At 34.6% G+C, this 14,458-nt stretch overlaps 1 protein-coding gene across 2 annotated transcripts in view; it reads left to right on the top strand.

Moving 5' to 3' along the window:
• LOC106872959 (twinfilin-1) overlaps positions 1–12,168 on the top strand; it is a 54,691-nt gene extending 42,523 nt beyond the window's left edge. For both annotated transcript variants that reach the window (XM_014920148.3, XM_089351936.1), the window contains exons 9-10: positions 3,123–3,244; positions 7,947–12,168. In XM_014920148.3, coding sequence (XP_014775634.1) covers positions 3,123–3,244; positions 7,947–8,111 — 287 coding nt within the window. In that variant the 3' untranslated portion in view covers positions 8,112–12,168. The remainder of the gene's footprint in view (positions 1–3,122; positions 3,245–7,946) is intronic.
• Positions 12,169–14,458: the final 2,290 nt, after the last annotated feature.

Genomic DNA, 14,458 nt, shown 5'->3' with positions numbered 1-14,458 from the left:
CAGTTTCTTTTTACATGGTACTAGCACCAACTGGATTACTAAGTAACTTGCAAAACAGCCTCCTGCCTCTGCTGGGAGTAAGGAGTAGTCGTGAGATTTGTGCTTTGTGATAGTTGATGAGAGATTAGAGGTGTAGATGGACAAGGATAGGTGTCTTGCTGTAGAGAAATACATGGATACCCCAGTTGGAAAAGAACGGATAGTGAGTTAGAGAGTAAGATAAAGAGAATAGGTTAGTTAGAGAGTAAAATAAAGAGGGATAGTGAGAGATGGTGGTGAAGATGTGTTGAGACAGGTGATAGTGGCAAATGATAGAGTAAATATAGGAGAGGATCAGGGCTGGGGGTGGGGTGCTGTTGATATGCGAGGGCATTGGGAGTGAGAACAGATAAGCAAAGGTGTTAATAACACAAGAGAGAGAAGGCACAGAAAGGAGGTGATTGGCGAAGACAGTATGCAGGGAAAGATAATGGCGAATGGAAATGTTTCAGGTGTGGGAAGGAGGGTAACTGGAGAAAGCAGGGGGATGTAGTATGTGCTGTTTCTGCTCTCAGGTGATAGAGAAGTGATGAGCGTTCGGGGATGAAATGAGGTGAGAAATTATTGACAGAGCAGAAATGATGCAAGTATGTGTGGGGCAGAGCTCTCACAGTCAAACATTACCAGGGTGGTTTTTAGGATATCAATTTTGCTGTGGTAGCCTTGAGTATAGCAAGGTGCTAGGTATCTCGATTGTTTCTCATCTTTGTGAGTTTGTAAGGCTTGGTGTCTTGATCAACCTGCAATACTTTGTCTCATATCTTCCTTGGTCTCCCTCTTCCACAAGTTCCCTTTACTTTTAAGTGATTGGCACTTTATACAACTGTCCACATTCATAAGCATCATATGACCAAACCAGCGTAGTCTTCTCTCTTGCACATTGAATCTAATTCCTCTTTTGCTAACTCACAATATACTAGTTCTCTGTCACACATGTACACTGACATTGCACCTCCAAGGGAGCATACTAGCTTCATTCTTTTCTAGTCTTCACATGTCTGCATTCAGAGCCCACATCTCACTACCATATAGCATTGCAGTTTGTATACATTTGGTTGCTGACAGAAGTAAAAGTTCTCTCAATTTTCTCCATCCTAGTCTTATTCAAGCAATTACACTTTCCATACATCCTCCTCCACTGCTAATTAGGTTCCCTAGGACCTAATTAGCAGAAATTATCCACAATCTCTCTGGGGCATTTGAGAAAAAATCAATTTCCTGTGTATCTGTACACTTTATTGCTCTTGTGCATCTTCCACATACAAGCACTTCTTTCTTGGTTAACCTTCTTATTATTCCACTATACCTCTTGTGTGTCCATAGTTTGCACTGAGTACACCATATGAAATTCCTGCATACACTCTTCCTACATATCAAACTGGGTCATTTACCTGAAGTGGGTAAGGTTCTGTCTGTTTTCTTGTTAACTAGAACCTTGGTCTTTGCCAAGTTAACCTCAATGCCTTTTGACTCCAGGTTTTGCTTCCATGTCTGGAATTTCTTTTCTAGTTCCATTGTAGAATCTGCTATGAAAGCAAGATCATCAGCATAGAGCAGTTCCCAGGGGCAGCTGGTCTTGAACAGACGTGGAGGACAATGATGAAAAGGAAGGGACTCTGAGAACCAAACCCTAATTTCATCACTTTACTCCTGTTTAACTCTCACCTTACTGTCATTTTACTAACAGACCCTCTGAACATGGCATGTACATCTTTCACAGGCCACTTGTCTACCCCTAGCTTCCTCAGAGCCCACCATATCACTCAATGGAGTACTCTGTCAAAGGCTTTCTCCAAGTTAAGAAAAGCCAAGTCCAATGGTTTATTCTTTGTTAAATACTTCTGAAGTTGTCTGACTTTGAGGATAACATCAGTAGTGCTTCTCCTTGGCACAAATTCAAACTGCATTTCAATTAATCTGATTCTGTTCCTAATTGATTGGGCTATAACTCTTTTCATAACTTTGATGACCTGGTCCAGCTATTTGATGTCTCTGTAATTACTTCTATCTCAGACATCTCCCTTACCCTTGTAGCAGCTGACGATAATGCTGCTACAAGTTATTTCCTGAATAACTTTATTAACTATACAGGTAACCAGATTGTATCATACTCCATCAGATATTTTAAGCATCTCAGTGCTGACTCCCAATAAACCAGGGGCTTCCCCTGTCTTCATATTACCTTATCTGTCATACTGCTGTCAACTTGAATAGCTGTTACCCCTGTCAGGTTCCCATAGGCAAGACTCCCTTTCTCCCATTCACTCTCCACATTTAATTGCCTTTCATAGTAGTACTTCCATACCTCTTTCTTTTCAAGATCACTAAGTGCAAGCATACCATCATCCATCCATACACACTTCTTTCCTACAACGTCTCTATTCTCTCTGACACACTGTCTAACAATCTGGAACTCCTCTAGCCTCTGATTTTCACTCTGTAAGGCATTTGCAAATCTCTTCCGTTCTGCGTCTGTCCTTGCTAGATTAACCCTAACTTCCCTCATGGCTACTTGCTATAGCTCTTTGCTGTCTCCATTTCTCCAATCTTTCCAAGCCTGCCTCTTTGTTTTTATGACCTTATCTATTTCACTGTTCCACCACCTTATCACTCTTTGCCTCAGCCATAAATTTGGTCTGTAGCCTTCAGAAAGTTGTCTTGTAAGAATTTCCAGTTGTCCTCTATGTTATATGTCACAACCTCCTCTGCTTTCTTATCAAATGCTTTAATCAGAATGTCTCTAAATCTCTGACTCTTTGATGGATCTTTGAGGTTTCATAATTCCCTTTTCCAAACTGGTTTGCATCTCTGTTTCCATATACACACTCTCTCTCTCATGTACATGCACACACATATGATGTGTGTGCATCTGCCTAATCACTTACAAGGAATTGGTTAGCTCTCAGGCATAGTGGAAGACAGCCTACAGTACTACACAGTAAGAACAAGTCCTAAACTAAGCAGTTATCAAGTGAACCACACAACCATTCCTGTGCTTTTTGTCTTTCATTTTGTTTTTTTAAAAAAGGTACATAGACAAAATAATATATGTTTTTTGTGTTATTTTCTTGTTTTCTTTGCAGTATTCATATATTCTACTCCTGGTTATAGTATTCCAGTGAAAGAAAGAATGCTTTATTCAAGCTGTAAATCTTGTTTTCTCAGTTATGTTGAACAGAATATGGGAATGGAAATTGTCAAGAAGGTGAGTTTGGTGTATTGTTCTTACCTATAACTCTTTTGGTTCTGCTCATTTGGACTATTGTTATATTGGGGCACTACCTTGAAGAAATTTTAGTCCAGTGTTTTCTCAAAGTGAATGATACTGTTCCTAGGCAGAGGTCAGGATTTTATATGGATAGTGGGGATAAAGGGTTGGAAGGCATAGGTGAGTCTCTTTTTTTTGTCCTCTATTTAAAAGCTAAGTTTGTAAAAAAAATTTGATTCTAATGTTATGCAAAACTGCTTCTTAGCCACAGACACAATAACACTAATATAAAGACAAATGATGACATCAACAATAACAGACAATTGAAATGTGAGTTAATAAATAAACAAAGCCTAACATATACTACATTATGAACAATATATATATCTATATATGTGCGTGCGTGCGCGCGTGCACACACACACACACACACACACAAATAACATATCCATTCTTAATACATTCTGGTAGATTCGAAGATTGTCTGATCCTGTTGTTTTTTTCTTTTCTGCCATCAAAGAATGCATCCTCCCTAAGTTGATGAGTGTTTGTGACACTTGCATTTCACTGGTTCATCACTGTTAAGGGACTTCAAGACACTGCAGTGGTTCAACCTCTTTGTGTCTTCTCTATCAAAGCTACCCCATGGCCTGACTGATGAATCTTACAAGAGCATGAACTCTTGTGTATAGAAATTACATGGTGAATACAATCACCTAAAGAGAGGAGGCATTCTCTGGTGGCAAAAAATAACACCCATCTAATATTCATATTCTAATCTGCCAGAACATATTAAGAATGAATAGATGTGTTATTGTTTGGATTCTTGTTGTTCTGCATGCATCCTTTGAATTATTACCTGTTTGGCAGACTTTCACATGCATCAGCAAATAGCTCACTTGCTGATTACTATAAACAAAAGCTCATAGGGTGGCTTTAACTGTGGAGACACATGAGGTCAACACACTATAATGTCTCAAAGTCCTCTTACACTGGTGAACCAGTAAATCGTGTGTGATGAACACACATTGCCTAAAGAGAGGAGGCCATCTCTAGGCATGAAAAAATACTTCATTCTGACAGACACATTTTAATCTGCCAGAACATATTAAGAATGAACAGATACCTTATTGTTTGACTTTCACTGCTCTATATACACCCCGTGTGTATATAAACCTTAATGCTAATTTACTATACCCAGTTCATTCTTCTCAGTATATCTCTGGAAAATCCTCTCCTCACCTTGTAACTATTGAAAACAGAACAGTAAATGCATTGATCTTATAGGCCTTGGGCACATTCCCTCCCTTCAGATCAAACTAATATATTTTTAAAATATTGGCCAACTAGATAAGATACTGAACTAGCTACATAAAAGGTCGTAGATTTTCACCTACTATTTATCTTTTTGGGCCAAGCACTTAATCCAGCTTTCTGCAGTTAATCTATGAAGGAATGTAAAACTGATATAGACTAATAGCTCACCACAGAATAGAGGTTCATTTTTATGGCATATTTAAATCCAGAGTTAAGCATTGGTGCCCTGTTGAAGATTATGGAGTCTTTATTTATCTTTATTTTTGATGATACAAAGTGGTATAAAAAAACTTCCTGGATTAGTTCTGTAACATGCCAACAGATGGCAGCACACATTGGCATGTGCAGTGAGAGCTAGCAGTGACCTTCATGATGTAGTATGCCAAGTGACATTATTGTGTTTACTTTTCAAGTTGAGAAATTTTGTGTTTTTGTGATCATGTGTATGTTGTAGTCTGTAATTTTGTCATGGACAGGGAGTTTGATCAAAGAGCGAACATGAAATTTTGCATTAGATTTTGAAAGTCTGCAACAGAGACATTAAGCATGCTTCAGCAAGCTTACAGTGACGAAGCAATGGTTCATATGCAGTGTTTCAAGTGGCATAGGCACTTCAAAAGAGGAAGAATGTGCCTGGAATACCTGCCATGAGCATCACCTCTGGAAATGTGGAGAAAATTCATCAGTTTGTGCATGAGGATCGTCGGAGAGCAATCAACAACATTACTGATGTCGTTGGTCTGTCTTATGGGTCTGTGCAGGCAATCCTAATGTCTGAATTAAAAATGCAACACATTTCTGCCAAGTTTGTCCCCCACCTGCTGACCACTGAATTGAAAGAACATCACATTGAAGTCTGTCGGAGTGCCACTGGTGACCCATCTTTCACGTCAAAGACCATCACCGGTGACAAGACTTGGGTCTAAGGGTATGACCCTGAGATGAAGCAGCAGTTGTCACAATGGAAGAGCTCTTTATCTCCATGACTGAAGATGGTATGACAGAGCTGCAGAGTATGCACATCACTTTTTCGACATCTGCAGTATTGAGAATTCACTCTGCTGGGCCAGACTGTCAATTGAGAGTTCTCCTGCGACGTTTTGAAGTATTTGAGGGAGGACATTTGGCGAAAGCAACTGGAACTGTGGAGTGTGAAGAATTGGATTCTTCATGATGACAATGTACCCTGTCACCAAGCTCTCCTCACTTATGAATTTCTTACCAAAAACAACATGGTATCACTTCTGCACCCACTCTGCCGATTTCCATCTCTTTCTCAAGATAAAAATGCAGTTCAAAGATTACTGTTTTAACACCATTGTTGAGATCCAGAGCGAATTGCAGAAGCTCCTAAACTCACTTATGGGAAACGACTTACAGGCTTGATTCCAAAAGTGGCAGGAATGCTGGGACTGGTGTATTGCTGCACAAGGTGACTATTTCAAAGGAGATGATGTTTAAAATTAGGCAAATAAGTTGTTTTTTATTAAACATACCTAGTCTGGGAACTTTATGATGCTACCTCATACTAAGAATGTCTTAGTATTATCAATCTTTGTGTCTTTCCCAAGAAAAATCATTAATTTTCAGGCTTTGGTGTGGAGATCCACGATCATCTATCCCTGTAAAACAGGTATGGCACATGAAGAGAGGGATATAAATTTAAACATTTTTATTATTATATATAGATGATGCATGTTGAGTAGAATATTTGTTTTAAGTTTCTCTTTTCTCTGTATAGTACTAATGATGTTAAACGATATTGAATTCATATAAAACTGATGCAATAATGACAGTAAAACAATCCATAAGTTTCTGCATTATTTCTTGGTTGTAGGGTTCCTGCTGTTAAATGCGTCTTTGTTGTAGCTAATTATGTCTAGTTTTTAACAAGCTGTGTTATTTATGACTGCCTGATATTATTGCTTTAAATATCAAGGTATTAAAACGTTACATGGTTGCCAGATCTGCTGGAAATGGTAGCCAAATTTGCTCTTCTGTGTTAAAGCATTAAAAAAAAAAGAGGGAAGGAAACAAACATGGATCACAAACACTGGTTATTTTTTACAAGACCAGAAGATGCTTGAGCTCCCTAGTCACTACCAATGTTTTACAAAGCTCAGGTGAGACTCTCAATGGAGTACTACACCTACATCTAGGACATTACTATTGCAACACTTGCGCACATCTTAGACTGCATTTCTTCAAAACTCAGTCAAATGATTTGCATGAAATCATTGAACACACTCCAATGTCTTTCTTCATTTTTTTTTATTGAAAAAAGAAATTTCTATTTATAATTATTGAACATCTGATAATCCTTTTTTTCAATATAATTATTGAACATTTGATAAATTTTGTTTGATTGACAAGAGTTATGTTGTATGATTGATGTAAAAGATGAGGTTTGAAATTTCATTAAAAAAAAACACAATTTGTAACTGATTTTTATATATATAAATTTGAAATAAATGTTTTAGTATTTTTTTTTTTGGTTGTGGTGGTGAGGATGGGTGGTATAAAATGATATTTAAGAAATGTCTTTTTTTAAAAAATTTTGTATTACATTTTATAGTTGATTGGAGAATTATAATTTAAAAAAGCAAATCAACAAAATTCCAAAATATGGTTGATATATATTTACCCTGTGAAATATTTCCAAATATTTAATCTTTCATTATTTTATAAGTGGTGAAGATTGATTTATTTAGTCTACAAACTATTTCTAAATTCCTATTTAATCCTATATACTAAGTGAAAAGTCCTTTTGTTGCTGTCGTCTTTGTCTATTTCACTACTTGGGTTTTGGTGTGCTCTGGTCAGTTGGTGACTCCTTGACCCTGTATGAATTTCTATTTCGTAACATATACATATACACAGATGATGTGTTGGAGCTGGCAGAATCGTTAGCACGCCGGGCGAAATGCCTAGCGGTATTTCGTCTGCCGTTACGTTCTGAGTTCAAATTCCGCCGAGGTCGACTTTGCCTTTCATCCTTTTGAGGTCGATAAATTAAGTACCAGTTACGCACTGGGGTCGATGTAATCAACTTAATCCCTTTGTGTGTCCTTGTTTGTCACCTCTATGTTTAGCCCCTTGTGGGCAATAAAGAAATAAGTTGTTGCCTATTATAGTAAATATTTCCAGAAACTGGGATAAAATGCAGTCTCAAAGCTGATTGGCTGAATTTGAACTCACACACACACACACACACTGGGACTTAAATGTTCTAAATTATATAAATAGTCCTACATATATACAGAAAAATGGGATACTCACTGCTTGAACATAAGCTTGCTTGATCAGGGCTGATCAGGAGCTAAGCAACTTTTGTTTTTACTTTATTTTATGTTTTAAAGTACTTTTTTTTTTTTTCTTCTAGATTGAAATTTCTGAGGGTGCTGAATTAACTGATGAGTTCTTGCAGGATGAACTTCATCCAAAGAAAAATATTGCTCGGCAAGCATTTGCTAAACCAAAAGGCCCTTCAAATCGAGGACCAAAGCGAATGATCAGACCCACTTCAGATTCATCTGCAGTTAACTGAGTCGGTTGATGAAGTAACCATTGAACCTCATATTGGTAACGAAGTGCTATTCAAAGGAAAAAAATAAAAAAATAAATATAAAAGTAAAAAAACAAAAACAGCAAGAATCATAACTAAGAGAATAATTAATTGACAAAATCTTGTATATTCTCTTCCCAGCTCATAAGGCATTTTTAATTAACATACCATATTCTTTATGCCCTTTTCTCTGTCTTTCCTCCATAAAATGGAGTTAGTAAAATATATTTTTTGTATTTTCAATGTTTTTCTTCCTTTTTTTTATTGGAAAAAGAAATTTCTATTTATAATTATGGAACATTTGATAATCCTTGATTCAATATAATTATTGAACATTTGATAAATTTTGTTTGATTGACAAGAGGTATGTTGTGTATGATTGATGTAAAAGGTGGAGGTTTGAAATTTCATTAAAAAAAAACACAATTTGTAACTGATTTTTATATATAAATTTGAAATAAATGTTTTAGTATTTTTTTTTTTTTAGTTGTGGTGGTGAGGATGGGTGGTATAAAATGATATTTAAGAAATGTCTTTTTTAAAAAAATTTTGTATTACATTTATAGTTGATTTGAGAATTATAATTTAAAAAAGCAAATCAACAAAATTCCAAAATATGGTTGATATATATTTACCCTGTGAAATATTTCCAAATATTTAATCTTTCATTATTTTATAAGTGGTGAAGATTGATTTATTTAGTCTACAGAATATTTCTAAATTCCTATTTAATCCTATATACTAAGTGAAAAGTCCTTTTGTTGCCGTCGTCTTTGTCTACTTCACTACTTGGGTTTTGGCGTGCTCTGGTCAGTTGGTGACTTTGACCCTATATGAATTTCTATTATACATATACACAGATGATCTGTTGGAACAGTTGTTGTCTATTATAGTAAATATTTCCAGAAACAGTGGGATAAAATGCAGTCTCGAAGCTGATTGGCTGAATTTGAACTCAATCATTTATCAATGAAATTTGTTACAGATCAGTGCATTGCCATCTGTATCACTCTTACAGAGCTGATAATGATATCACAACGAATTATATTGAACTAATAATAATAATAATAATAATGGTTTCAAATTATGGCATAAGACCAGTAATTTTAGGGATTGAGGCTTAGTTGCATGATTGCATATTTTATGTTTTAAGTTTGCACGTTTTTGAAATAACTAAGGATTGAAGTTAAAATTTCTTATTTATTTGAGTGGATAAATAAAGTTTGTTGACTAGTCATCATTAGACATGTTCAAGCAACATCTTGCAAGACTCAAACCAATTCCAGAAATCTTTCATTATTTGATAAGCAGTAAATGAAATGTGTTGATGGCTGAGACAAAAGGATGATAGACTAAAGTGCAGGACATACTGTACTTAGTTTCATCTTTCACAGTTCCAAGTTCAAATTACAATAAAGTAAACTCTGAATTTTCATTTTTCTCCCTTCAAGTCAACAAAACAGCACTGATAATATACAGGAATTAACTATACTTTGCTTCTTTCAATATTTGGACTTATGCCAAATAAATCATTTGATAAGTAGTAGATCTTGTTATTTTATATATGATTTTTTCCATTTTTGCTCTTTAGTCTCTCAAATTGTCTTCTATGTATATAAAGTATACCGACAATAAAGAAAAAAACAAGAGAAACACTTTTAATGAGAATATGTTACGGTAGTCAGACACTTTCTAAATTGTTTTTTTTATTATTGATTTTGTATTGATCTATATTTCATGGTTGAAAGTGGGTGTCAGAGAAAATAAGTATTTTTGGATGACAGAATTGGTGAAGTGCTGGACAAGATATGTTGCATTATTTAATTACATTAATTTATATTCTAATTTTAAGTCTTACTGGATTTGATTTTGTAGTTTATTCTTCCAGGATTGATGAAATAATTACAAAGCAAAAATGTGGGTGGGTCAGTTCAATCAATTCTACTCTCCTCAAAAAATCTGTGATCCTCTGCCAGTGTACAGAACCATTATTTGTATTATTATTATTATTATTATTATTATTATTATTATTATTATTATTATTATTATTATTCAGTAGTTTTATTTTTATAGCGTGCTTTCACTTCACTACCAAGCACAGCTCTGTGTGCCTTGGGTATGTGCTGTGTTTTGCGTAGGATGTGTGCAGTGCCCAGTAGTGCAGTTTTCTGTATGTTATATATATTTGTAAGTCCTGGTGTTTTTGTTATGTATTTGTCTGAATGTTTTGTTTTGTATTTGTCTGAATATTCCTACTATGATAGGAATTGTTTCTGTTTTTAGATTCCACATTCGAATTACCTCTGTTTCCAGGTCTTTGTATTTTGAAAGTTTCTCCATTTCTTTTAGAGAAATGTTGTCATCTGCTGGTATTGATACATCAATTAGAAAGCATTTTTTTTCTTTTATTACTATTACTATTATTATTATTATTATTATTATTATTATTATGGAAATGATAATAATGGTTTAAGTAATTAAAAATGGAAAAAGTTGCAGGGGAATGGCAGAATCTTAAGAACATTGAACAAAATGCTCGCAGTATTTGTTTCACTCTTTGTGTTCTGAGTTCAATTCCTGCTGAAGTCAAATTTGCTACTCACCCTTCTCAGATCAATGAAATAAGTACCATCAAGTAAATTTAATTGACTAACCCCTACCTCTTAAATTTATGGCTGTGTCCCTGCCTATGTTAGAAATTATTATTACTATGAAAAATGATAGGACTGATTACATTTAACATTTTTTATTTTGTTCTCTTCCACTAAATTTTAAGTTCAAACCCTCTTGGGTCATGTTACCAGGTTAAACACATTGACCCTATCCATCCCCAACAATTATGTGGTTTTGTGCTAATGTAATAAATCATTATTATAAAAAGCTTGAATTTGTAGAGTTGCTAAAGTGTGAAACAAAAACCCTTGCTGTATTTCTTGCAGCTCTTTTTGCTCTGAGTTCAAATCTTGCTGAGGTTAACTTTGCCGTTCATTCCCCATGTGATTAATAAAATAAAGTACCAGTCTAGTACAGGGTCAATTTAATCAATTAAGTCCCTGCTATCAAATAGCAGGCTTTCTGCTTAAATTTTAAATTATTAAAAAGAGTGGTGGATTAGCAAAATTGTTAAGAGTGTTGGACAAAATGCCTTGTATATATTCAAACTCTGCATTTTGTTTACATTTTGGATTCAAATCTTACTCAAGTTAGCTTTGTTTTCCATTCCTCCAAGGATGACAAATTAAATACCAGTTAAGTACCGAAGTTGACATAATCCACTAACCCTCTACCCTAAGTTTCTGTTCTTGTACCTATGTTAGAAACATTATTAGAGGCAGCTAATGGCTGAATTGACAGATCAAGATTCCTTGCTGTATTTAGTTATGTCCCTTTACATTCCCATCAAGTTAACTGACCCTTTTATCCAACCAGGGTTTATGAAATAATTTACCTTTCAAATATGGAGTGTCAGTATAACAACAAATTTGTATCTTTGTGCCTATAGTCTCATACTGTATGACATTAGATTTAAATGTTGTAGAGTATCTAATTTTGTTTCTTCAGATTCCAGTGGGAGAAAAGCAAAGTGCAAAGCCCACCCTAGAAGATTTGAAATTTATAATTTAGAGAGATAAAAGTAAATAATGCCATCTAACATAGGCTCAAGGCCACAAAATTTATGGGAAGGAGGAAGATTTAAATCACTTATGTGACTGGTACTTTATTTTAACAATTCTATAAGAAGAAAAAACAGCAAATTATTCCCTGGTTGATGAAATTAAAAAGTACAAGGTATTTAATTAAATGTTTTTCAGTAAATTAACATGACATTTTAAGGTACAAAATGTTGAAGGGGAAATATTTTGAAAAATGTATTTAAGACTGGACTTGTGTAATCATTGAAATAAATGATAGTTGTAGAATGCAACTAGTTGGATAGAGTGCAAACTTCACTTGAAGGTGGAGACTATTCAAATTCAGTTGAGATGAAATTGTGTAATTTTTTTAGCAAATTTTTAAAAATAAAATAAAATAATGTATTTGTATTTGGTTTTTCATATAAGCAAATGTCAGACTAAAATTTGAACAATTTTTAAAAATTAAATAATATATTGAACTAATGAAACGATGAAGCAGCTTTATAAAATGTCTTTCTCTTCATATTTATTATTGATATTATTACTAGGGCAACATTTTATCACTTTTTATCACTAGTCAGTTAAGGGGCCTTTTCTTAAATAAGATCTGGTCTTAGATGCCTGTATGTGGAGCAGTAGCACTGTCCCAAATGTGAAAGTAAATATAGTTCGTTATGAGCCTCACCTGAGCTTTGTAAAGTGTCAGTAATTATTTGGTGTTAATATATTGCCTGGCTTTATAGAAACATGAGACCTGTCTTTAGGATATGGTCTGAGCTATGTTAAGGATGTACACAAAGGACCTGGTCAGATCCTTTGTAATAGTGAGGCCCAACATTTGAAATGATTATGAAAGCTCTAGTTGTGTACTGATTAAGTGGAGACTGGTGCAACGATAGTGCTTGATATAAGTTGTTTGTGTTTTTACTGTTGAAAGAGACAAGATTGATGCATAAGGATGTTCGTCGTCATCATCATTATTATTATTATTTAAGGTATCAAGCTGGCAGAGTCATTAGCTCATCAGATAAACTGCTCAGCAGCATTTCTGCTAGTTCTTTACATTCTGAGGTCAAGGTCAGTTTTGCCTTTCATCCCTCTAGAATCAATAAAATAAAGTACTAGTCAAGTTCTGGGGGTGAATCTAGTTGACTTCCCTTTCTCTCAAAATTGCTGACCTTCTGCCAAAAATTTACCTTTCATTCTTTTGGTGGTCAATAAAATAAGTACCAGTTGAACACTGGGGTTCATGTAATCAGCTACCCCATTCCCACAGAATTTTAGGCCTTGTACCTATAGTAGAAAGAATTTTTAGGTGGTGGATTGGCAGAATTATAAATAAATGAGAGAAATGCCTTGCAGTATTTGTCTTGATACTGTTGAATTCAAATTCTGAATAAGGTCAACTTTATCTTTCATCCTTTCAGTGTTGATAAAATAAAATGCCAGTTTAAGATAGAAGTTGATATGAGAGACTCTCTTCCAAAATTGTTGGCCTTGTGTTAAAATTAGGAACAAATATGATGTCTTTGTTAAAGGTTTTGAATTAGCAGAATCATTGGTGCTTTGGAAAAAATACCTTTCAATGTTTATTCTTGCTCTTTACATTCTGAACTCAAGTCTCACTAAGGTGGCTTTGCCATACATCCTTTTGGGGTTCAATAAAATAAAGTACTAGTTAAATATTGACTAATACCTGTTCCCTCAGAAATTACTGGCCTTTTATCTAAATTAGAAACCATTATAGTGATTATTCCATTGGTTGCCTTATTAATCCACAAATAAAATGTGTGTGTTATATATACATGTGTGTGTGTATATATATATATATATATTACAGAAATGATTGAGATGGAATATATAAGAAACTTTATTGACCGCAAAAATCATTTTGACACCTCCTGCATTATTTCCTCATGGATGGGAAACTATATGATTAATTTTGGTGCATCCCATGGTGCAGAAGCATCACTTCTCTCGTTTCCATTATACTCAACACATGCTGAAGAATTCCTGAGATAGATGCAACGATGAGTGTGCAATTACCATGGATAGCATCAGGTAGCCATAGGCCGTGGTTGTGCTTTATTGGCATACAACTAGGGACACACCCAACATGTAAATTTTTAATTTAAAATCTTAACTTACATATATATATATATATATATATATATATATATATATATACATGTGAGATGTGTCTACTTTTGAGATGTCTGTGCATTTATATGTAAGAATATGTATAGCAAGAACTTATATTTATTTGTTTATTTTTATTTTTTAATTTGGAGTTTACCAATAGAAATCCATTTTAGTATTTAAGTTTTCTCCATCACCTCTCTCTGTCCATATGCTCATACAAACATGAGAGATACCCATATATCTGTGTTTGTATGTGTGTATCCTTGTTTAAACATCAAATGGTGGTTGTAAATGAGCAATATTGTCCTACAAGCAATACTCCTTGTTTCCAGTCTTCATTGCAAAAAATATCTGCCATAGGAAAATAATACCTATTTAATAATAGGAAAACAGGTAAGAGTTGGTAACAGGAAGAGATCCAGTTGTAGAAAAATATGTGTAATTCCATCTGACCCATGCAAACGTGAATGTTGAATGATAATGATGTGCTGGCATGGCTTTCAGGTGCAGGCATGTATGTTTGGTTGAGAAAATTGTTTCCCTACCACACAA

This window comes from Octopus bimaculoides, chromosome 5 (genome assembly GCF_046866305.1).
Source record: "Octopus bimaculoides isolate indiv1 chromosome 5, ASM4686630v1, whole genome shotgun sequence".
Classification (NCBI taxonomy): domain Eukaryota; kingdom Metazoa; phylum Mollusca; class Cephalopoda; order Octopoda; family Octopodidae; genus Octopus; species Octopus bimaculoides.
The sequence above is the reverse complement of the archived record's forward strand: the minus strand, read 5'-3'. Positions and strand labels throughout refer to the sequence as shown.